This window comes from Corvus cornix, chromosome 2 (genome assembly GCF_000738735.6).
Source record: "Corvus cornix cornix isolate S_Up_H32 chromosome 2, ASM73873v5, whole genome shotgun sequence".
Lineage (NCBI taxonomy): Eukaryota > Metazoa > Chordata > Aves > Passeriformes > Corvidae > Corvus > Corvus cornix.
The window spans coordinates 36,850,266-36,874,665 of record NC_046333.1 but is presented as its reverse complement, the minus strand read 5'-3'; the positions used below and the strand labels follow the sequence as shown (position 1 = coordinate 36,874,665).

Genomic DNA, 24,400 nt, shown 5'->3' with positions numbered 1-24,400 from the left:
TTCTTAAAGACAAAGCCATCCTGCAGCCGGTTTGGACAATCTTTTTTTGTGACCACACCTCAACACAGTCCATGATGATGTGCAGTAAAATTTGGTAAAACAGCATCCCTGCTCAGATGAAATCTTGTTTGTCAAGCATGGCCCCACATGAATATTTATAACTATGAAGTAGTTATAACCACAAAAGTAAGTTTATCATAAGAAATACGACACGTTGATAGCTGGAGCAAACCAAACCCAATACGACGTGGTAAAGGCTGACACAAGCAGTCCACAGGATTCCTCTGAACAGCCATGACCGCCATGCAGAGCCTGTGCTGGTTACATAGGCAAGCCCATGGAAAAATGGACTAATTAGAGAAGATTAATGATCAGTCTCAGCAAGATCTTGGCTTTTGCTTCTCTCATTTATCCATACGTGGCTCTTTGTTAAATCATGAGGGATTTTTATTCACATGTATTACTGCTTACAGATGTTCCCACACGTGCTTAGCCAGCAAACTCATGTTACAACTAAAGAAACGCAAAAAAAGCCCCACTACTTTATGCAATGTTAAGGCTGAGCAGATGCAACCAGAGGCAAGGCAAAAGCTGTTGGTCCAGCACAGCAAAGTCCACAGCTTTGGCCACTGTGCAGACCCCACACCTGTCTCTTGATTCTTGCTGAGAACTTGGCTTACATGGGATGAAAACCTCACTTTTAATGAAATGTCTCCCTTTAATGAGAAAAAATGACTCTGACTGATGCTGCACATCCTAACTAATGCTCTTGTTACCTCACAGTTTTTCACAGCATATTTTTTGGATTTAATCATGTTACATTTCGTATCCTGTACTCTTACACAGCCATGCCTGGGTATGGTTTTTCATAGGACCCAGGATGAGTTATTTTGTTCTCTTCCAAGCTTACGAGCTAAGCTCACCTCCCCGTAATAAATCCCCACAATTCAGGCTTTACTGGGGCTTCCATGACCCATCCATCCCATGGTGCAGCAAATGGGATGATAACTCACAGGGTGGAGAGAGTGCTGGGGGAAAGGCTCTCCCTGGCTAATTGGAGGGCAGGACTCCAGGAACAAGCTGATGGCACTTTGGATGCTGCTGTGCCTGTGATGCTGAGTGCTGATGCTTCCTGAGAGCACTCATGCCTGCTTGTTGATTCATGTCACCCACATCTCGCTTCACCCTCTCTCCAGCAAGAGGGAAAAGAAGGAAAAAAGGTAATTGATTGTGCTTATCAGCATGGGTGTTAAAGCATCCCCTTGCACGCTCTCAAATTGACGTAGTGCTGAGAAGGATGGAGCAGGGAAGGTACCCATACCCAGCTTTTCCTCGCCCACTGCATGGGTGGCCGTGTTCTCCAAAGCTATTGCAATGGGACAGCTGCACCATGGTGCAGCTGGGCACCCATGCCAGTCTCACTGACACTTTCCAAAGGCACAAGTGAATCTGAGTGCCTGAAGCATGGAAGCTCTGCCTGTAACACTGGAGAAATGGAGAAATGGAGGGCTGCTCCCAGAGGCCCCTTTAAAAAGCCTTCTGGTGGCAAACCATAAACCCACAGGCCAGGAACTGACTGCTCCGGGCATGCAAACACTGGCTGCATGCATCAGGTGGGAAACACTGCAGGGAATGATAGAGCCCATCCCGGCATCTTTTTTTCCTCCTGTTCATTTTGCTTTTGAACTATCTCTCAGCTCTGGCTTGAGGACCTGCCTAGCTGGGATGCTGCTGTGCTTTATCACAGCAGGCTGCTGGGCAAGAGCCTGAGGGGTGACAGGAGCCGGATGGGCTCTGCCGGAGGTGCCAGCATGCTCAGAAAGCATTTTGCACTCGACTGCCTTCTGCTAAAATAGCCTGGCATTTTTGTTAAAACATTTTTCTGCAATCCTGGGGAAGAGTTATGTGCAATTATGCCCAAGAGAGCAGCCAGGAGTGCTTTTCAGAAGTGGGGTAGTTTTGCCTTTCATCCCCTGACAGCAAAGGGAAAGAGTGAATGAGAGATTTAAGTCTTCAAATCCAACATTGAGAGCATGCCTTGGCAGCAGCCCAGGCCTACCAGGGTACATGCATGGATCATGGCACATGGCTCTCACCAGGGATGGTACCATGGGCTACATGAGGGCAGCTGCTGCCCAGTGCTGCTGAGCTCCAGCGTCCTGCCTAGTCCAGCTTCAGGCTTCAGTCTCCCCCTGCAGAAGAGGAGATGTGTGCCTGGGAGTAAGGCAGAGCTCAGCTCTAGTGTCTTGTCTTTGCTTAATCCACTTAGAAAGCTCCCCTCTGCTTTCCCCCTGCCTCTCTGCCTGGGATGTTTTGGAAATAGTGAAGGCATCATGAAAAAGCCCAGTACAAACCTGGAAAGGCTGCCAGTGACTTCTTCCACTGCTTCTTTAACTCTTCCCAGGGTCCCTGCCAGCTGTTCAACTGTCCAAGCCTCCAGCTTTCACAGTTGCTGTGTGTTTGTGTGTGTGTGAGTGAAGGCACCCAAAAAACCTCATGGATGTGCCCTTCCTTTGAAAATCCATGCTGATGGCTGTTGCCCTTCTCAAGCAGTTGTGAGTTGTCTTAGGAGACATCTCCTCCCCATCTTTCCTACTCCCTGTGATTCCATCTGCTTCTCCAGAGCATCCTACAAGGTGGGGGGGGAAACACCTTGCAGAGAGCCAAGCACCAGCACGGAGCCTCACAACATCCATGCCGAGGGCATGAGGTCCATCCATGGCCGCTGGGATGTGCAAGGCAGGCACTCTGAGCCAGCCGGCGGTCGGTTCAGCGCGGCGAGTCCTCAAACAGCGTCAGGTTGTGCTCCCGGATGTGGCGGAGCAGGACGCGTGCCCGCCTGTCAATGGTGCGGAGCAGGGGTCTCAGCCCCCCGGCGCCGCCCTGACTCTCCCAGAGCTCCCGGTCCAGGCGCAGCGACTCCAGCAGAAGGCTCTGCAGTCTGCCCGACCGCAGCGTGGCCACCGCCGCCGCTGGGAAGCTGCAGTGGAGGAGCAGAAGAGACAGGGAGGGAAGGGGTTATCCGGGGAAGGCTGAGCAGAGAGGAAGGGAGCAGGGGGTCACTCAAGCAAAGATGCTTCAAGGCGAAATGCACATCTACCCAGAGGAACGCAGGATGAGGAGCCTCCTGATTAAAACTCTGCCCATGGTGAGCACACAGGATAGCTCCATCAGACACGGATCCAAACAAATTCCAAATCAAGAGGCCTCTAGCATGCCAAAATGCCTCATGGGCAATGGCGCAAGAAATGCTGAAATACCTGATTATTCATTATTTTTGTGCAGCTGCCAATTAAAGAGGGGAAATAGGCTTTGGAGCCTGCCATCAGCCATCCAGAGCAGGATAAAGAGTTAGTCTCAGGGCAGGGGCACATGGGATGCTTTTGTGGGCCTATGCCCCCACCCTGTTCTGGGTGGGAGGTGGCCCTGATTCACAGGGGTGGCCCACCAGGGCAGCCAGGAGTGGCAAGAAGGTGAGAACCCACAGGGCTGCTGGACATCCCATGTGTGCCAGCTCAGCCCTCGCCCAGCACTACACATTGCTACCTGTCTATGCCTTGCAGGAGCCTGAAGTTGAGCTTCTCCTCGGGGTGCTGTGGCCTCCCCGCATTGTCGATGAACACCAGGCGGGACGGCGCGCTCCTCCGGACCTGCCAGCAGGATGGGAAGGAGAAGTTCACTTACTGCAGAGAGCCACCAATGTGGGGGTTTAGGCTGCTTCTTAATGCAGTGAGAAAGCCTGAGAGCATCTGGGGGAAAGCAGATGCCCAAGTCTAGGTCTGTCCATGCCCAGGCACACCTCCCACGAGGGACCCAGCATCACCATGGGACCTACATTCCCTTTGCTACCACCTCAGCCCTGCAAGTGCCTCCCAGGCACTTTCATGTTAGCCACAGAGCAGCCCTTGGACAGCAGGGAGACATACCAGGATGTGGACCAGGACCAGCTCTGCTGGATTCCGGCACTTCTCATGGAGCATCTCCTCCACACAGGGCTCAGAGGGATCTGGCTGAAACCCACAGCAGTAGCGGTCCAGGCGGTCATGAACCTGCAGGAGACATTTGGGAACCTTAGCAGGGACATGTGCCTGGGATGGGGAGGTCCTGTTGTGAGCTGTTCTTGTACAGAGGAAAATAAAACATTTCTAGGGATCCTCAGCAGATGTGCAATGGAAAAGCTGCATACGCTGGTGAGTGAGAGGAATGGGAGCACACACGCAAAACCCCTTTGGCATGAAGAAGGTGATGACAAAGGTGATGGTGACAGGCTTTTCGGATGCAGTTCAGATACCTGGTACCTCCACATTCTGTATCTGCACAGAGTGAAGGGGTTGTGTTTCCAGCTGAAATGAAGGGAAGACGTACATGATGATGAATGAATTAACAAAACCAGCAAAAGCACCCAAGGAAACCTAGAGTCTGAAACCTCAAAAAGAATTTATTTTTCCAAGTCTTGGTGCTTTGGATGATGGTTTCATCTGGTTCCTGCCACACATGCAACCTTTCATCCATCCCTATGGTAACCTGAGAAGCTCTCAATGGAAAGATGAATGGAAAAGTATCAGCAAGGGAAAAAGTGGCCTGTGCATACACAGAGCATGCCTGACATTTAAGTTGGGCCACAGTGACTTGTTTTAGCTACATTTGCGTTTAATCATTTGCAGGTGCTGCTAAGGCTCCATGTTGTCCAGGCTGTCAAACCTCCTGCTTCCCAGCCCAGTTCCCTGCAGAAACCCTGATGGTGCTTGGCAACTTCCAGTGTTTCAACCACAACCTTGGAGGAATGAAGGGCTTATAAAAGACATAAATCTCTGTCAGACCCGGCCTCAGTGTTTATGGAACTTCCTCAGCTTTGTCAGAAGGAGCTGGTACATCCTCTGGGGTGGTTTGTGGGGCAGACAGGACCTTGTTGGCTGTCAACAGACCTCCCCATGGCTGCGTGTTGACATGACCCTGTAGGGGAGCTGCCTCACCTCCTCCCGCTCTCGAGGCCTGTTTACAAAAAACCCTCCGAGATATATATATAGATATATGCTCCTTTAAATATATATAAAATATATATTAAATATAAATATATATTAAATATAAAATAGAAAATAAATCTATTTTGTGGTTGCAGCATGAAAATGTCCGACTTGCTGAATTGCTCAGTGTTGCTGGTGCCAGACCAGGAGGCAGGGCTCAGGGTGCAGAGAGGCTCCTGGAGCCACTGGGAGGGCTGGAGCAGATCTCAGGTGAGCCAGAAGGGATCTACAGGTGACAATAAGACAGAAGCCAAGTGACCCACAGTGGCTGTCTATTGCCTTCACCCTGGTAATTAGCACAACTTAACAATTACAGGATGTACTTTGACAGAGAGTTCAGTCTGAACCCAAACACTGACCAAGCACTGGAGAAGATGCTGCAGGAAACACGAATTGTGATCTCCATGGCCATTCCATTCATAACCCTTTGAGAAGAAGGATTAGTCCCACACTGGAGCCTCTTGAACCTCTCTGTTTTCGGAAGTTTAATGAAGCACTCAGGTCAGTATTTCTCCATTGGGAGATACTCCAGTTAAAAAGGGCTTGAGCATCTTGTCACAAAACACATGGAAACAGAAGAAAATATCACATTTCGTCCACACATCTCCTTGATCTGCCTACTGGAAAGCTCAGCACGCCAGTTTCTCTCACCTGCTATGTAATTTTGCAGGCTGCACAGAAGGTGAAGACAACCTGAGATAACTTACAGGGACATTAAATAGGCTCAGCTCTCCACTCACCCACCCACAAGCACCTGTGAAACCAAGGGGGATTGGTGCTGGACCCACAGAGGTGTGAGGTGGAGGCAGATCTGGTGTTCAAGTAAAGCCCCAGGAGAGGCATCAGATGGCTGTGGAAATGCTGAGAGTGCTCTGACATGCTGACAAGCTCTCCCTCTGCCAGCCCTTGCCTGATTTTTTTTGTATTAATTTCTTCTTTCTAGAGCTTAAACAGCTCTAATTCATGGGAATTTTGGTATTATTGCGAGAACACAAATACATGAGCCACACCTTGTCCCACCCAAGCTCAAACCCTGTGAGAAGATCACCTTCAGCCACTCTTATGCCTACCCTGGGGCAGCCCCTTGTTTCTGACAGGTTTTTCTAGTTATGATACAACCCCAGATGCCATCCCCTGGGGAAAGATTCCTTGCTCTCCCCCTGGCTGGGAAGAGGGTGTCCCAGGACAGGGATGTGGCTGCAGAGTTGATTTGCTTTTGACCCTCTTCAAAGAGCAGGACAAAGCCATCAGCAGTAGCCCCTTTTCTACCAGGCTCAGCATTTTGCTCCCAGTAAAACTTTGTGCATAGTGAGGGGTTCCCTTACAGCAAAAACCAGGAGAAATCAACACAGAAGAAGCCCAATTTTAAGAGCAATTGGAGAAAGCTACCAAGATTTCAATGCCAATGTACAACAGCACTCAGATCTCACAACTTCTCCCTCCCCAGCAGGGGTGTGAGATGCTAAAGCCATTTCTGAAAGATGCTACTCCACTTCTGTAATATCCCACAGACTCTTTACCTTTATGTGACTTTTATGCATGGGAGGATTCCATTAGAATTATTGAGGAGAACCTGTGGATTGCCCTTGGATTTATCATTGCATTGTTTCAGCCCATGAAGAAGAACTCTCCTTAGAGCTAGATACTTTCTCCTGCAGTCTTGGCCATTCCACTGCACTCAGCGGCATTTTGGCCTGGGGAAGGGAAGGGGATTGGTTAATCTTCTCATTTCTCTGGTTGTTTCAGCTAAAATATTTCCAAGCCCAGCCAGAACTGCTCCACCTCTGCCAGCCATAGTTGAGGTTATAAAGATTAATGGTCAGGCTTCACAAAAAATAAAAAAACAAACCATAAAAAAAGAGAAAGAATAAGGAGAACACATTTTATTAGTTTGGGTTTTTTTCTTTCTTCCTTTCATTCTTTTATATTAATACTAGCCCTTTCAGGCAGTTTTCTCTTGTCTGATAAGCAGCCCCCAGGTACCTAAACAGGCTTTCTTTTTCTGCACAGAAATCACTTCTGCCCTCCAAGACTTGATAACTCTCTGGGATACTGTTGTAATCCCTCGTAGCAGCAGGGTATGATTTTCCAGACAGAAGATTAAGTACTATTAATGCCAAGGAGGAGGAAGGCAGTGCTGTCCAAAGGGGCAGGGCTCCTTATTCCCAGTGCCAGGAGCACATCCCTGAGGTTGGATGTGATGGGGCTGATGTAAGACATGCTGCTTGTCACTAGGGATGCCCTAGGGATGTCTCTAGGGATGTCCCAAGCCTCTCCAGCATCTGCACAAAATGAACAGCAGAAAGCTCACCCACGTGAGGACAGACTCACCGCATCTGAAACCTGCCTGTGTTTCCCCTGCAAGTCCCAAACATGGACCATACTCAGGCCAAAGTGCTTCTGCACAAAGTTCTGCTGCTCCCCATTAGCTGACAAGTGAAAATAGATCCCAAAAAACCACAGCCTGTGACCCCACAGAGCAGAAGGAGACCACAGTCAGACAACAGAGGTGCAGGCACAGGGGAACCTGGGTGGCACAGCTGATGGGACAGGTGGCCTCAATCACCACAGCCCTACCTGGAGAAGAAAGTCAAAGAGGGCCAGGCGGCTCCACTCGCTGTGTGGGATGCTGGAGCAGGGAGCGTCCCCGGCCACCAGTGTCGGTCTGTGGGGCTGCAGCATCTCCTGGTACTGCAGCCATCCCAGGGCGCAGGAGTTCTGGTCATTGTTGGCATCCTCCAGGTGCTGGAGGTCAGGAGCCCACCAGATGATGGGGCGCAGGGCGCCGTCGGTGTAGCTGTAGGGCAGGAGGCGGCTGGTGAAGCGCCGGGCCACGGCGGGCAGGCTGCGGTTCAGGCCCAGCACCCTGTCCAGGTGGAAGGCCAGCACCTCATACAGGTCCCCAGGGCGCTTGATGAGCCCACAGCGCCCATCCTGGCAGTCTCCTTCTGGGCTGGCTGGAGTGACATCTCCCTTGGCATCTCCCTTGGCATCCCCCATGGCACGCAGCCCCACCCGCATGATTTGCCCGTGGGCAGGGACGCGGGTTTTGGAGACCACGTGCCCACTGGACAGCAGCCGCATCTTCTGGAGGTCGTCAGCAGAGAGCCATGGAGGAGTGTCCCTCTCCACCCCCCGCTGCCTCCTGCTCCGGCCAGGGGCCTGCTCCTGCTGCAGGTGAGTGAGGGGCATGGGGAGCCTTTTTCTGTGGGCTTGTCCTCCAGAGAGGGGGGCAGCCACCTCCCTTGGGGGCCCTGGAGGGGACGAGGCTGGCAGCGGGAGTGGGGAGCAGGCCGGTGGTTGGGGCAGGTGGATGAGAGCCAGCAGGGCCAGGGCCAACAGCACCCCGACAGCCGCTGGGGCTGGGGGCTTCATCCCCATCCGTCGCCATGGTCGCTGGGCCTGCGGGGACAGAAAGGTGGAACGATGCTGGAGTGTTGCTGCAGGCAGGGTCCCCAACAGGGTTTGCATTTGGTTTAGAGAAGCAGCCCCTCTGCTTGTGTGATCCCTGAGAGAGGTATTCCACAAGCACTCGCTGCCTCCACAGCACTGTAGCGGGAGGGTTATGGCTGGTGCCGTGATTTGTGCCAGCAATAAGCTGGAGTCCCTTCAGAAGCAAATCAGAGCAAGAGCCCTGTGGGGAATGCCCGCACAGAGGTTGCCATGTCTGCAGTGCTGAGATACGGGATCATCCTATGGAAAATGAATTTTTCATGGTCAAATATTCTGCTTTAAAGACTCAAGAAATTTAAAAACAAAAACAAACAAGAAACCCCCAAAACAACAACAAAAAAAACCCCAGAGCAAATTCCTGTCTAGATGTGAACACTTTCCAGTTCCTAAGACCTTACTCTGGGCATCCTCACTGGTTCCTATCCTGGTTGCACACTGAACCCATAGCTTGGATATCTCAATATGTGCCGAGACAAGGCCTCTGGAGCTCTGCCCATCGCTGTGTCTGGCAAAAGCAAGGCAGCTCCAAGTGTCAGTCAGGACCTGTGACTGTCTGTGTTTTAAAAAAGGATGCAAACTCCTGCAGGGCTGGAACATCTCCCCTATGAAGACAGGCTGAGAGAGTTGGGTTTGTTCAGCCTGGAGAAGACAAGGCTCTAGGGAGAACTTACAACACCTTCCTGGCAACTATAAGGGCCCACAAGAGAGCTGGAGATGGATTTTTCACAAGGGCATGGAGTGACAGGACAAGGAGTAATGACTTTAAACTGAAAGAGAGTAGGTGTAAACTAGATATTAGGAAAAAATCCTCAACTGTGAGAGTGTTGAGGCATTGAAACAGGTTGCTCAGATAAGTTGGGGAGGTCCCATCCTTGCAGTGTTCAAGGCCAGGTTGAATGAAACTCAGAGCAACCTGGTCTAGTGGAAAGTGTTCTTGCCCGTGACAGGTGGGTCCAAATTAGATATCTATAAGGTTCCCTCCAACCCAAACCATATTACAGGTCTATGATATGATCTGTGCTATATGCGAAACCTAAAGTATTCTGATTCCCAGCACTAGGGAGCTGCCTTTAAACATGTACTACCAGCTTTTGCTGTCTATACCTTTATACACACAGCTTTTTTTCACTCCTTTTAGTTACATTTTCTACTGTGACGTGACTTCAATAAATATATGGGCTGGAAAGGCAGCTACAAGTAAACACTGTGCAAGCCTCCCTGCATTGCTAAATTCGTATTTCCCCTTCGGCCTTAAGCAACCCCATGCATATGGCGCTGGGGCTGCCCTAAGCACAGGACATTCCCATTTAGGCTGAGCTGGAGGGCAGTGGTGGGGCAGCACTGTGAGATTCTTCAAGCCAATCCACTCCCTGGAGCATGCTGCACCCATGCCTCATTCACCCAGGTTTGGGCAGCTTCACACACTTCAGAAGGCCAGAGCCACAAAAAGCACCTAGATGCCTTTTCTCTGCTTTCAACAGGTATTTCCAAGTGGCCCAAACCCACACTGGAAGTCAAGGCAATGGTCAAGTGGATACATTTTTTTGCAATTATTTATTTTGGAATCACAAGTATATCCATGGCAGACACAGTGGGACAATGTATTGCCAAAGAAGGGATAAGAGACTGTTTATAAGAGGAAAAGCTTGAAAAAAAGAGCTAAAAAGCTGGGGAGGTGAGAGCCAGCAGCCAGAATGACTTCCAGAAAGCAGCTGAGCAAGCAGAAGCATTTCCAGCCATGGGGCTTTTAGGACCACAGGCTCCCACTGACCGCAGGGACCCACCACCAGCCCAACTCCTGCCCCAAGAGCAGCTGCCACAGGCAACCCCAGAGCATGAGCTTATGAGTTGACACAGCACTATCCTAAAATCCACCAGGGTTCATGCCCTCACCTTGGGGAGACTGCTTCAGACAGCCCCCTGGTGAGGAGCCACATCCCTTGCAAAGACACTGCATGAGCTGAGATGGGTAAGAGGAGCCACCGCCTCACTGGCCTCAGCCACAGGGGTGTTCCTTCCACGCCTCTCTTTCAAGGACTGAGCAGATTTAATGCAGTTTATAAGAGCTATTGATGGTGCACTTGGAGTGATTCAGCTTTATAGCTCTCACTTAATTGCTTCTCTCCCAGAAATACAATGTAGTGCAGCAAAATATATCTGCTGGGCTGAATCCTTTGTTCAGACAGGGCTTACACCAGCCTCTGCCAGGAACCAGGGGCTGTCTGGTACAGGGCTTTGGGACCTGCCGGGGGACCCCTGCTTTATCTCTTCCCAGACTGGAAAGGACCTAGTCCAGGGTAAGACTGTCCAGAGAGGGCTGTCCTGTCCTAGATCATCAGCAGGGTTATTCAAGGCTTGGCATTAACTGTCCCAGGCATCAAACTACATGGCTAAATCATTGCCTTAGGTGCCTTTCTGGGGAGGGCATGAGCATGAGCACCCTCAAGTACCCTGAGGGGCAGCAGGACTTCTGTCAAGCAGCTGGTTGTGATGCCTCTCCAGCTCTCTCCCACTTGGATGGGATAATGATTTGCTGTGGAACCACAGCCGACACCAACTGACACAGGCAAACACCCAAGCTCAGCTACTTGAAACCTTCATGTCCCAGATTTCAAGCAAATTCTGTAGAGTGCAGACACACATTCTTTCCCAAACACCCGCAATTCCCATCTGGCCTGCTGAGCAAGAGTTTAGGGGAGGTGCAAAGTCTAAATCCTAGTTTAACCATAGTAAAATAGCTCTGTGGCATATAAAGAGCTGATCCTGGTATCCTGATACCCATACTCCTTTCAAATCATCACTGTAAATGCCTCACAATCTGTTCCTCTGGCCTCAAAGTATGCTGAATTAACAGAAGTGATATCTATGGAATTAATCCCAAAGGGTAGGGTTAATTGTAAATCTCAGTGTTCCCATCTGCATCCAGCCAAGTCTCTTCCCAATCCATGCTTTCTTGGGCATGTTTTCCCAGCACGTCCCCTGTCCCACCCCTCTGGAGAGACACAGCCCATCCCACTCTCACCAAAAACCCCTGTAACCCTTTTCTTCAGCACAGAGGATTTTCAGGGTGACTGGTTTTGTTATCCAGCTGATAATAATCCTCTGGTTGCTTATACCATCCCTGGATATCTAAAAAGCCTGGCTGCCAAAACTTCCAGTATCCTGGGGGGAAAATGCATGTGGGAGCCACATGGAGAACCTTCAAAACACTGCAGGAAAAATCCTTTTTAACCCACAGCTGGAGACCAGAGTATGCCAAAGGGATGGCAATCATTGACGGGTTTTTAATGTCAAGTCCATTTACAGTCCAAGTGGTTAAGGAATCATTATTGTCCAAACCCACTTTGTCTTCCTTGTCAGTAAGCTCGGGTTTGGGCACCACAAGTTAGAGCCTCACTGCTTTCCCATCCTAAACTTGAAACCCCGGGCTGCAAAGTTGGGCGAGGGCCAGTGCAGGCTCCTTTCCCCAGCACCGTTCAGGGTTTCCCTGCCACATCAACAACAAAAAGAAACAAAAAAGGTGCAAGTACAGTCTCTGTGTTATTTCTGGCGCTTGATACTGCAAATTTAATAATAACCTAGGTGATAAAACATTGCAGAAATAATACTGTATTTACAAGCCCTGGGTAAATACTTTTCCAAAGAGTCTTTCTCTGAGCCCTGCTGTAAAAAATTGCTGCAGTTTAAGCTATGGCTTCGATTCAGCCCGAAATGCAAACCATACGTACAGCTCTGCTTTGCCAGGCTGACATACTGACAGTACAGCATGTCTTTGCCAGAAATTAGGTCCTTTTCCCAGCAGGCAAAACCCATAAAAAGGCTTAAGAGAGGTACTACTTGTTCCAGGATGCCAATAAGTAAATAATATATACTCTCACTCATCAGAGGGACACACAGCACAGCCCAGGCTCAGAAGGCACAGTAGAGAGCTGTGCAGCTTTGACGCTAGGAGATAAAACTTTCTAAGTGTAGCTGGGGGTGAGGTGGGGGAGGATTATCCTTGACATTGTATTCCCAGGATGCTTGAACCTTGGCAGGATTTGAAGCAGAGAAGCCTGTTTTCAATTTCTTTTCAAAGTGCATCAAATTGGCTTTGTCGAGTTTGAAAAAGAAGAAAAACAAACCCCAAACTTCATTATCCAAGAATGTAAGAAACAGCCCTGAGACCAGAAAGATGCCACGGAAATACGTGGCTCTTGAAAACTGGATTGATTCCTACTTTTCTCTGGCATTCAAAAGAGTGCTCCTGCCCCTGCGCCGGCACTGCAAGACCCCTCCAGCAGTAAATCCCACTGTCCCAAAGAGGTGCCCAAGGAAGCCAGGATGGCTCAGCCATGGCCATGTCACTCTTGGCCACCTGCCTGCTGTAGACTCCCAAGCTCAGACGACTTTGCCAAAAGCAACCTTGCTGATGAGCAGGTTAAAGGCAGGCCTGTGCATTTATCTGGGTGCACACTGAGCGGGGTGCGCTCTGCACGGTGGGTGCAACACACAGGGCTGTGCTCACCCTCCCAGCTCCGTGCTCGCTGCCCGCCCAATGAACCGCAAAACAGCCTGGGCAGCAGGAGGTGCAGCCTGCCGTGACCAGTTTTAACAAAGACTGCTTGAAAAACCAGTGGGAAACCTCCTCTGCCTGCCCCCCACCTCTGGGAATGTCTCCAGAGCCTTGCACCCACACATGGTGCTTGCAGCAGCTCCCAGTGCAATGGGAGAGCAGGCACGTCAATCAGATCTGGGAGTGGATCAGCCTCTTCTTTTTCATATTGTGCAGGGGGTTTTCTTGGTTTGTTAAGGGCATGGCATATGGGCAGGAGACCCATAACCGTGGTGAGGACATGGAAGGAGACAAAACCTCTCCATCCCTGGAGTGACTCTGGGCAAGTCTGAGCAGAAGCAAGTCCTTGGCAGCGTCCATCGCCCATCATTCAAGTGCCTAAGTGCCTTCCTATATTATCCTGCTATGGGAAGATAGATGGCTCACGGAGGGGGAATTTACTATAGACAGCTATTAAATGATAATTGACAGTCCCAAAGGTCCCTCTGGCTTAGTCAGAGTGGCTCCCCAGGAGGGTAGGCCTGCTGTGCACCCCCAGCACGTGGGGACAGCTCCACCAACACTCACCTGCACCCACATCGCCACGGGGCTTGAAGAATAAACAGCTCTTCATCTCACCTCATGATCCATCAAAGTGGCTGCAATTCCTAGCAGACCCACACCAACTTTGTGTCTGGGGTTTTTTCCTTCAGAATTGCAGGTTTTTTTCCTTAAAAATGCCCTTCCAGAGGGGAGAACCATGACCCCACTGCATTTTGGCACTCTGTGGACACCCTGAAGACCATCCTGCTTGGCTCCAGGACAGGGATGTGGCAGGTAGGTCATGCCTGTCTGCTCAAGGTGCTCCTCTGGCCCCACTTCCACATGTTACCCCTCACAAGTGGCTTGGGAAGCTGAAGCCAGGCACTGGGAAGGGGGACTGCTCCCATAAAGCCTATGAAATGGAGTCACAGCAAACACTGGGTCAGCTGAAGCTGGGGAGATGGAAATGTGACACATCACCACATGGTACTGGGTCCTTCCCTGCAGAGTCAGCAAAGTCCTCGGAGCTGGCACACAAACCTTCCCAGCAACATGTCCAAAACCAAACCAGAAAATGACCAACTTAAATTGCCTGGGATGAAACCTTACAACATGCTGCACTTTGCTAAATTTTGGACAGTCTGCAAAATCTCTGGGTAATTTATAGCCAAAGTGGGAGACAAGCGCGCTTTGCACTAGCAGAGGGCAGCAGTCTGGCAGCAGCACAAAGGGATGAAATGTGTTTGCACCGTTCAGTCTGAGCACTGACTTCAAAGGGGTGGTGCCAACATACCCCCTTTAACTTCTCAAATCATGTTGCCTTCACAGTTCTTCCCAGTTATCACTGACAGCCTTGGGGCAGCAAATTATAAAAACCTGGAAACCTTCAAGCTCCACAGCCTCCCTCTAGTAATAACCTGACATGTCTTTGGCTCCAGGCCCTGCATCAGCCCCTTGAAATTTTTGCTTCCCAGGGATGAAATGTCCTGTTTCTTGCTCTAAACTTCCCACCCAGACTGACTATTTCTGGTTTTTGGGAGGCCTCTTGCCCTGGAGGTTCTTTGCTGCACAGCCATAGGCTGAACACAGCCCCTTCTCGTACACCCATCGTCTGGAGGACCATTTTGAACAGAATCTTCAGCCATAGCTGTAAGGTGCTCTGTTTAACAGTGCTATTCCCATTGCACTGACTGCTCCCAGTTGAATTAAGGGCTAAAGAAGTACAGCAGAAATATGGACTTGTAAACTCCTTGCCCTCTCCAGGCATAGCTTACAAGAGTGGCAAGACTCCCAGCATCCCAAATGTCCTGTTCAACATCTCTGAAGATGGAAGACCTGGAGCAGGAGACAGAGGACACACCTTGAAGGAAACAGATGGCCAGCACCTGGCTGGAGGACTCCACAACATTGGGTGTAGCTGGTGCAGTCAAGGTCAGGGCTGCTGATTGGGGGAACCCAGAGAGGACACACACCTTGTCCTGCACCTGGTGTGGACTAAAGCCCTGCAGGGTACCAGCAGGGACTTGCTTTTCCTGTGATGACACCGTCCTTACCCCAAAATCATGTGATTTTCCCTGAGCAAAGGGAAAGATTCATAATTCTCCTCACTCCCACTGTGTAAATCTCAGCTTGCAGACAGTTAATACTCAGCTCTATGAGGAATGGACAGAGAGTTTTTCATCCTGGTGCTATGTACAGTGCAGCTCAGGATCACTCTGGTTTAATCCCAGAAGTCAACAAAAAGCACCACAAAAATAAACAGTCTCCAGAATGCCACACTTCTTAAAGTAAGCAAACTAAAAGCTTTCACACGCCTCATCCTTCTCCTATTTAAGTTCAGAGTCAGGGCTTTTACTGCAGTGTCTTGCACTTAGCTGGATCTTCTACTTCTTGGAGACACATCTCCCCAGAGATTGATGGCAGTCTTGCAGGTTATGTCACTGAGATGCACAGGTCTGCTGCCATTTGCATGTGCAAACATCTCCATTACTTTTCACCACTAGAAGTGATATCAGCCTGCACCCAAATCATCCAGATCACGGAGGACCTGAAAGAGCATCTCATGTTCACAGACAACAGTGAGGACCTGGACAGCCCTGAATGCACAACTGTCCTGCTATCCTCATGGGATAAGGGAAGTCCCCCTCATCTTCCATCCTCTCCCTCTGCTCATTCCTCTAACCCTCACACTTACATGAGAGCAGCACAACCTAGAAATTCCTGGCAGGGATGTCAAGGAGGTAGAGAAGCAGTTTTGGGCGGCTGTTGCTCCCTCACTCCACCACTGCTGTGCAGGATCCTGCCAGGTTTCCCTTTTCCCCCTCCCCTCGTCCCAGTTTCCCGGCCAGCCTGTTGCACTCAGCTCCACAAGTTTTCAGAGCAGCTTTCCCATCTGCCTGCTGAACCAGCAAGTAGGGGGCCCCTTCCCCAGCGAAACAGATGTGGCTTGCCTTTGTGCAACATCTGCGCCTCATGCCCCGCTCATTTTGAACAGTCTTGCCTTTGTTTGTGAGGGGTTGTACAGGGGATGCTTTGGAGGGGGGCTGCAGCCTGTGGCCTGTGGGCTGAACTCCTACCCTTCAAGTCCCACACATAAACTGCCTCCAACCCCCTGAGTTTCTTCTGGGGAAGAAGAATATGCTTTGTTCCCGTGGCATTCTGGGACTGACAGTCCTGCTCCTCAGCACTTTGGTTCCAGCCACAGCCCACAGCTCACACTGATGATTCCTTTGGGATTTCCAAACCCAGGGATGTAAGAGCTAGAATCTGGGAGCCATGGACCCCCTTCCTCACAACTCCCCTCACCCCGGTGGCTTCTCTTGCTGCACCTCTGGGCTGCTCACCAGCTCTGGTTTGGCAACCCCAGTGGGGCTGTGCTGCTGTGGCTCCTCCACATGTAACAGAGGCAAAGAGCCGAGGTGCTAGAAAACCATGTCCCTCTTGCAATGTGTTCTGTATTCAATATGGGGAGAAATACATTACAATAAAATCACATTTTATTTCCTCTTGCTCTTGATGAGTTTGCCAATCTTGCTCATGAGTGCCTGGAATGCTGCTAAAACCCTCACACATTCTGGCATTTGGTTCAGTTTTATTTATTTTACTGGGGATCACGTTTTTTCTATATTTTGTGGAGGGGGGATTTTGATCCACTTATTTTCAGTTTTCATTTCTAACCAGTGGACCAGCACCAGGGAACAGGAATGCTTGCTTGGTGCCCAGTGGGGGCTCACAAAACCCTCCTTGGGGTGTTGGCAAGGAGTAGCACTGGATTTCCTAGTTGGAGTTTCAGTGGAGGTTGCCCAAGTCAGACAGTTGGTTTCCCTGAGCTGACTGTCAGGTTTTCTCCCTTCTTGGAGAGCAGGAAAGTGCATTCGTAGGATTCCAAAGGGGAGGGAGAAGGAGGAGGACAGCGGGGCCTTTCAGCCCTGTGGGCTTTCTTCAAAACAGAATTGTTCATACCAGCCCTGGCCTCAGCTGCAGAAAGGTAACCCTATTTTCCTCCCATTAAGCCATTACATCTGAAAGAGAAAAAAAGAGGAAGAAAACTGCTTGCCATTTGGCTCTGAGTGCTGCCTGTGTCACACAGACCTCGTCCTGGGAAAAGCCTGCTGGCAGCCACCCCCCAGCCCGCTTCTTCTCCTAGCAAAATCCATGGGGTGAGCAAGCAGAGCAAACATGGTACAAGCATTGGTGCAGCCAGGCTCACAGAAAAGGGGCTTTTCCTTCAGGGCAAGGCAAGTAGCTGCAGGTGGACTGGAGTTATTGAGCACTGGAAATGGAAGGGGTAATTGAGGCATTTGGAATCTATGCCAGAGAATTAATACAGTGTAATCAGCCCCTCATATTCAGACTGCCTCATACTAGGCAAACGACAGAGCAACTGGAAACTACTCGCTGGCAGATTTTGAAGCCAGAAGAAAGAAGATGTTTCTGTAATGCAGTCATCCCCCAGCACTCTCTGCCGCGGCAGGTCGGGCATGTGCAGCAGCCGGATCCAACAAGAAGCCGGCTGCAAGCATGCTCTCCATACCCACAGGGGAGCTCAGAGCTGGCATCCCTCTGGCTTTCTGCAAGGGGTCACCCTCCTGGCGAGTTTGAAAGGAGTCAAAAATCATCTTGAGCATTTTGTTTGGGGTTAAGCTGCAAATGAAGCAACAAGGCGATCAGCTTAGGGCATAGCCTAGATTTATTCCTCATGACCTGATGGTCATGCCTACAGATGCCCAGAGCAAACCCAGATGATGGGCAAAATCAAAGCAGTCAATGCAGGAGCTCACAAAGCGGAAAGGACTGCAGAAGCAGACCTTCCCTTTCCAAGGCAAAATGGAAATCCTGGCAAAAAATGAATACCCCACTCTCACATGAAGGACCACACCAGGTACCTGGCTCAGGCTGTACATGCTTTGAAATGCCTCATAGCGAAGGCTTGTACAGAAAAATGTTACTGCAGACAAAAGGTTGGTGTGGGGAGAGTTGCCTTGCTTTTCCCTTTGATGGGGAGGAGTTATCTCCAGACCCAAAATGGGTGACATGAGCCCCAGTCTTGTCTATTTTTCCTGCTGCTGAAGTTCATTAATTAAGAAAACCAAAGCTGCCTATACAAACTGTAGGATGGAAAGTGTAAAGCATGACACTAGTGTCCCCCATGCACATACACTCACATACTCCAGTGAAGGCTGGCACAGCAGCATTGTCCCCAGAGAGGCTCCGAGTCATCAGCACACTCTCAAGGACATAAAAATGCTTCAGTGACACAAATGACCAGTTTCTGGCAGCAGCACCAGGCACCTCCTCAGCTCATCCATCACAGGTTTGCAATCCCTGCCCAACACAAGCTGTGCAAGGGTTGAGGTGGCGAAGCAGGAACAGAGTCCCCCGCCCCAGTGCAAGCTCCCTGGCATGACAGCCCCCTGTCTCCCGGTGAGGCAGTGGTAACAGGGCGTGGGGGGACCATCCCAGCTCAGCTGATGCATGCTTGCTCAGATGGGTCTGCCAAGGGATGTTCCAAACTGGAACACTAAAACTAGATGACATGAAACACCACCCTAAGGTTTGGAACATGCTACAGATGTGGATAAGCCTCCTAATGCTGGGGAAGCACAACATTTCTTGGGAGGGATGTGAAGTTTTCCCTTGCCAAACTGGCTGACTTTGTGGCTTTTTGATGAAAATGCTATGCTTTGTCTGGACCAAAGAGAAAGCACAGAGCAGCTCTTTGTGATCTCCATCTGCACTTCACTGCCTTCACTCCATGCTCTTCACCTGCTTGAAGCAGTGCCACCTGGACACTTAGAAGAGGTGGGTTTTGGCTGAGGGAGTGTAATCACCCCCCCGGCTGACAGCAGTGCTTTAGCTACAGCAGCCCCAGGCACTGCCTTTATGGGCCTCCTGACAATCTGCTTTGTCCATCCCTAGTGCATTTCTCCAATCTGCTTGGTCCATCCCTAATGCTTTTAAGGACGGATGTGCTGTAGCGCTGCCCTGCCTTGCTTGCCTCACCATGCTCTGACCCTCTGAGTGGTCCCGCTCAAGCTGTCCCCAGGATGGAGACATCCAGGATACCCCGTTGTACCTCATCCCATGGGGCTGGTGTCCCTGGGCAAACCCAGCGTTGTTTCCCACTACCAGCTCAGCAAGGAAACCCCTAAATCCTACCATGTCTCGCAGCAGCAGCCGACGCACTCCTCCTCATGTGCTTCACCGCCTGTGGGTGACACAGCACACGGTCACCTCCTGAGCCGGGTGCCGGCCGCCTGTGGCACTTCCATACGACACCAGGAACCCACACAGAACACAAAAATTTAAAACATAGCAAAAAACAAAACAAAACAAACTAAAAACAAAAACCCAAAAGCAAACAAACAAAAAACCAAACCAAACCAAAAAATTATCCAGCAACTAATCAGCCCGCTTCCTCTCCCCAAGCCATTAATCACGGCCGGGGGCTGTCACCCAGGGGTGCCCCTCGGGCTGTCCGCAATCCCCGCTGCCCAGCTCCGCACTGCAGGGGCTGCGGGGTTCCTGTCACCACACGCCAGCGGGTGCCTCCGCTCCCCCTGGGCGGGAGGACACCCTGCGAACTTCAGCTGTGAGTTTTCAAACTCTGCCTCGTCCCAGACCCACCTCCCTGTGGGGAGGGGAGTGGAGAGGCTGGGAAGGGGGGAGAAGGCATTTGAAAAGTCTCTTTTTCACAATAAAAGCCCTTCTTGCCGCTTTTTTTTTCTGGTTTTTTTTTTAACACTAAGGGCCAGTTTGAGCCAGAAGGAGATGAAGATACATGAAGAACACGTTTCTCCCAAGCCCCTTTGTTGCCAGTGGCCCTGGTGCCAGCCAAGTAGAGGGACCACTAGAGTCCCAGGGACCACAGTGACCCCAGAGCCAGGAAAGTGAACCAGAGGTCTGCTCATGAGTGCCCAAGAAAATGCTCTTTACAGGTCTTTATTAGCTTTTTTTTTTTTTGCCTTTCAGTAATGGTCCAGCAAAGAGCTGTGCCACATCAGTGCCTGGAGTGGGTGCAGACCTGGGAGAAGATTTCTTATCTGCCTAAAAGGTATTAATGCATTAAAACCATTTTTAGGGTGCTCAGGCACCTGTTTTCTGGTGCCTGCAGGCAGCCAGGAGAGGGGCACAGGGAACGAGGACCCTCACCACACCCACCAGTGCAGACTGCAGCATGCCGAGCCCTGCAGTGCCCAACACAGTCCCCTCACCCAGCACCTGGTGTAGGGTGCATCCTAAGTGCCTTTTCCTCAGGCCCCTGGGAGAAGAGGGTCTGGAGGCATTGCTTTGGAAAGCAGTGTGTTTCAAGAGCCCTCCATGGCCAAACAGGGTACACAGGCAGCTGCCAGGCTGCAAAGCGTTTTTTTGTTTCATATAACTTTCCCCTTCCAGCCCTGGACTGTGGCCAAGCAAAATCCATCAGTTCCTCACCATGGCAGGTGACACCACCAACTGCTTCAGCCCCAACCAGCCCAGCCTGGGGACAGGAGGAAACCCTCTGTCTCAAGTGTGGGGGCTTTCCAGCTCCCTGATGTGTGCAACTACCTCCTGTAGGAGACCATAAAACAAACCAGGTAGATCAGCATTGCTCTTTACTGATATTTGTGTTTTTAAAAAATCTGATAAAGGCACAATACTGGCTTTTGTGAGGTATAATGAAGATATGGTGGTCTAAAAAAAGAGGAGGATGAGACTGAGGGAACCTGGGCCAAGTCACTTGACCAAGGCAGCACAGGGGGGCAGTGACAGATGCAGGAGGAGGCTCCTGTGTCCTCAAACCCTCTTCTAGCTCACTGACCATGCATGGTCCACAGTGACGTTTCACAAGGTGATGCAACACAGTGGGTGTAAACAGTGATGGCAACTCAGTGCTCTCGCCCAGTGTGCTCTTGTGCCAGTCCCAGTGCCCCAGGGCCTTCATACCCTCCTGGCTCACTGAGTGCATCTTATTTTAATATGGTACATCTCCCTACTCCTTCCACTGCTACTCAAAACTATAGCTAAGAAAAGAAGTGGTTTGAAGGTTACACACAAAAGCAGTGTGTCTGCTTTTGGCTTCAGCACACCCCACTCCATGCCATCCTTGGGTGTGAGGAAGGGGTGCAGGAACCAAGCCCTGCTTCCCCTCCTTGCTGCCACCACCAACCTCATTGATCCCCGCCTGTCCTGGACACTGCAGCATTGAACATCCTAAAACACTTCCCTTGAGGCCAGTTCCCTGAGGCAGATAATAACCTAATACTTCTAAAAGAATTAGCAATATGAAGTAATTAGCAATAACCTAGTATTGGCATTGGCACAAAAATGGCCTGTCCGAAGACAGGGTTAGTGCCAGGGAAGGGATCTGCGGGGCTCTGGAGGCTGAACCCTGTGCATCACAACTCGTAGGTGGCACCTCATTTCGGAAGCGTTTACTTTCATCTCCCTTTCTTAATTTTGAAATGATTCAATTTATATGCAATTTCCTGTCAAAATGATTCCTGTCAGTGTGGCGGCACTGCGAACCTTGACTGACAGGCCGAGCGCTCCTGCTGGTCCCTCTGGACTGCCTCTCCCTACAAATAACCGCTTAAAATGCACGCCTGACATTTGAGGAATTTGACATCAGAAACAGGCTTGGATGGCTGCTGTAGCCAGTCATCAGTGGCCAAACCAGTAAGGTAAATCTAGTGAGCCTTGAAACAAATGCTCCAATCTTGAAATTTTGAAATTTCAAAAAATTTATTTTCCCTCTCCTTCCCCTGCTTTTTAATGACATTCACAGTGCAAAAATCAGATTTAAAAAGCAGACCTAAGAACCAAGTGCACTGTAAACCAGTTTCCTGAGGAGGACTCCTCAAATTCATATGGCTGTGCCTCCATTGTACCTGAGCTGGGTAGTCCTAAGACTACCAGTGCAGCCCCAGGTCCCATAAGTAGCATCCGTGCTACTGAATTCTGGAAAATTAGTGAATACCTGAATAGTGGAAACTGCTTTTCTTCTCTCCTTTTCCTTTTCTATCCCCTGACCTCCTCTGCTCACATTCTCACAGACATTCTTACTCACTCACACATAGATTTCCCTGACATTTCCCTGACTTTAGCTGAGGCCAATCCTTCAATCAGACAGACACCACCTCTGCAGGATGAGGGACAGTCCCCACTCTAAGAAACTACCAAGAGGTGTAGACAGCAATGGGAGAGAGAGGAGAGCAGGGAGGTGGGACTGCATCCAGCTTGCAGGCAAAATATGAGTCTCCAAAACAGCCACATCTCACACCAGATGCTCAGGCCGATTTCCAGTACCAAAGATCTCCCGAGCGTGATCCCTCTCACCTCGTACTTAGGCAGGTAGAAAAGCTGTTCTGTCCCTATTGCAAGGCACAGGACAGCAGTGTGGGGGGCTCAGTCTGCTGGTATCTCCTGGCAGATCCAGCTTAGCCAAGAGCAAGTACTTTGAAACAGAAGAGCTGAGACCTTTCCCTAGGGCTCTCTAAGCAGGCCAAAATCCAAAGGAAACCAATGGAGAGCAAAGAAGGCCATGGGTGCTGTTGTACCCACAGCAGCACCTCTGTGCTCCCTCAAAAGACTTCTGGTGTAACCCTGACTCCGTTTCATAGGCTGACTCGCCTTTTCACTTGCTTGTCCTCATAAAGAAATGCCTGCTGCAGAAGGATGAAAATAGGCTGATTTTTTTTCTTCTTTCCCAGAAGTACTTCTTTCTTTCCCTTTCTGTCCCAGTGGACCTGCATTCATTTCTCCCTTGGGAACTAAAGACAGGCAGTGGAAAGGGGACAGATTTCAAGAGCTGTAAAGGAACAGAAAGCTGTTCTGCCTCTCAGAAAGTAAAGCTGAAGGGTTTTTTCTTCCTTTTAGAAAAGTGTGAGGCTCTAATGGTTTTGAGGGGCTATGAATATGACTTTTCACATCTGCCAAGATAATTATAAGCTTGAATGAATTTCTGAGACCCAAACCCTGCCAGATAAATCATACCTATCAAGTACTGATTAAAAATGAGCTGCTCAGAAAGCCTTCAAATTTCTGTTCCCTTCCCACCCCACTATTTCCTGTATCTGTTGGTAATGGGTCTCAATGCTTTACTAAGGAACAGTCTGTAGAGGAGACCCTGATAATTCACCCTTTCTTTGCAGGAGGTGTGAAAGAGATGGGAAATTAAGGCTATAGGGAGCAAGCAGAATGAGGAAAGATTTGGGCTCAGACTGGATCTGGCACTGGGACACAGAAGATGCTGAGAAGAAGGTAAGGTGCAAAACTGAGTTTTGAATCCGATTTCGAAGTGTGACATGAACCCATGCCCCACTCCCCAAATCAGTATCCCGACAGGGGACAACCAAGAGTCCCTAACTTAGAGAAGAATCTGGATGTGTGTGATTTCTTTCAGTTCACTGTGTGTGGGAATGACTCTTGCATGTCAGCTTTTCCTCATCGTTCACGTGGAAATAAGCCCACCCAAGTCACTTATGGAATCCACTGAATTTTCATAAATATGCTGAAGAAGCTGCACACCCCCAATCCAGTAATTAGAGTAAATTAATGCTGCTGGGATGCCTTTGTCACCGTTTGTCTAACTCAAGACAAAAGGCAGAGAGGTCACATCCTGAAGGGAGAGTAACCCTTTATAAGCAGTGTTTAAGATGCCAGAGAAAACAATAACATCTGCAGAGGAACCACACGTTCCCTGAGCACACAGGATTTATACTTCCCACAAATACCCATTGTATCCTCCTTGTTGTCATGACTCAAACACATTCCTCAAGCATATGGAGGAAGGGATGAAGAGTTATTAAGTCCTTCAAAGGTGATTACTCATTCCTCCAACTTAACATTTTAGGTAAATGCTACAAACTCTGAATCGCTTGTCAGAACAGAGTATAGTTTTTACAGAACATGAACTGAGTCAAATGAGTTAGGGTTTTCTTTTCATTTTTTAACTTCCAAGGGCTATTTTTAAAGCTCTCCCATGTTCAGCAAGAAAAAAAATCTTACTACCCATGTTCCATGTCCAAGACATTTGCTGTGTTGTTAGAGAAGGAACTGTTTTCCTAGCCTGCTCCTCCAAGAAAAGCCAACCACTCTGCATCACCAAGGGTCTCAGCCTCCATCCTCCACCAGCTTTTTGAAACAACTGAGCTTCAGACCCATGTGAAAACAGTCACTGACTATCCAGCCATGTCGTGGCAGCCTAAGTCCATAGGAGAGGGCAAACCTTCCAGGTGGCACAACATGGGTGCTCCAACAGGGTTCCATCCCACTGGGTTGCCTTGCTCCCAGTAGCTGCTATAACAACTTGAACTTCAACACTGACTTTCTACCTTTCACCCCAGACGCCTCTGTCCTCTTCAGT

The 24,400-nt window shown here is 49.8% G+C and overlaps 1 protein-coding gene across 1 annotated transcript; it reads right to left on the bottom strand.

The window, feature by feature from the left end:
• Positions 1-27: 27 nt before the first annotated feature.
• GASK1A (golgi associated kinase 1A) lies at positions 28-19,679 on the bottom strand. Its single transcript, XM_010399354.4, has 5 exons — positions 19,213-19,679; positions 7,602-8,426; positions 3,927-4,049; positions 3,547-3,650; positions 28-2,980 (listed from the first exon to the last, which is right to left on the bottom strand). The coding sequence occupies exons 1-5, from the start codon at positions 19,213-19,215 to the stop codon at positions 2,770-2,772; spliced, it is 1,266 nt and encodes a 421-aa protein (XP_010397656.2). The 5' UTR covers positions 19,216-19,679; the 3' UTR covers positions 28-2,769.
• Positions 19,680-24,400: the final 4,721 nt, after the last annotated feature.

Bases quoted from the DNA above. Each gene is read 5' to 3' on its own strand.
- GASK1A (XM_010399354.4), bottom strand. The intron at 3,651-3,926 runs GTATGTCTCCCT...TCCTGCTGGCAG, and splicing joins TGGTCCTGGTCCACATCCTG to GTCCGGAGGAGCGCGCCGTC. The intron at 2,981-3,546 runs GTAGCAATGTGT...CCTCCACTGCAG, and splicing joins CTCCTGCAAGGCATAGACAG to CTTCCCAGCGGCGGCGGTGG.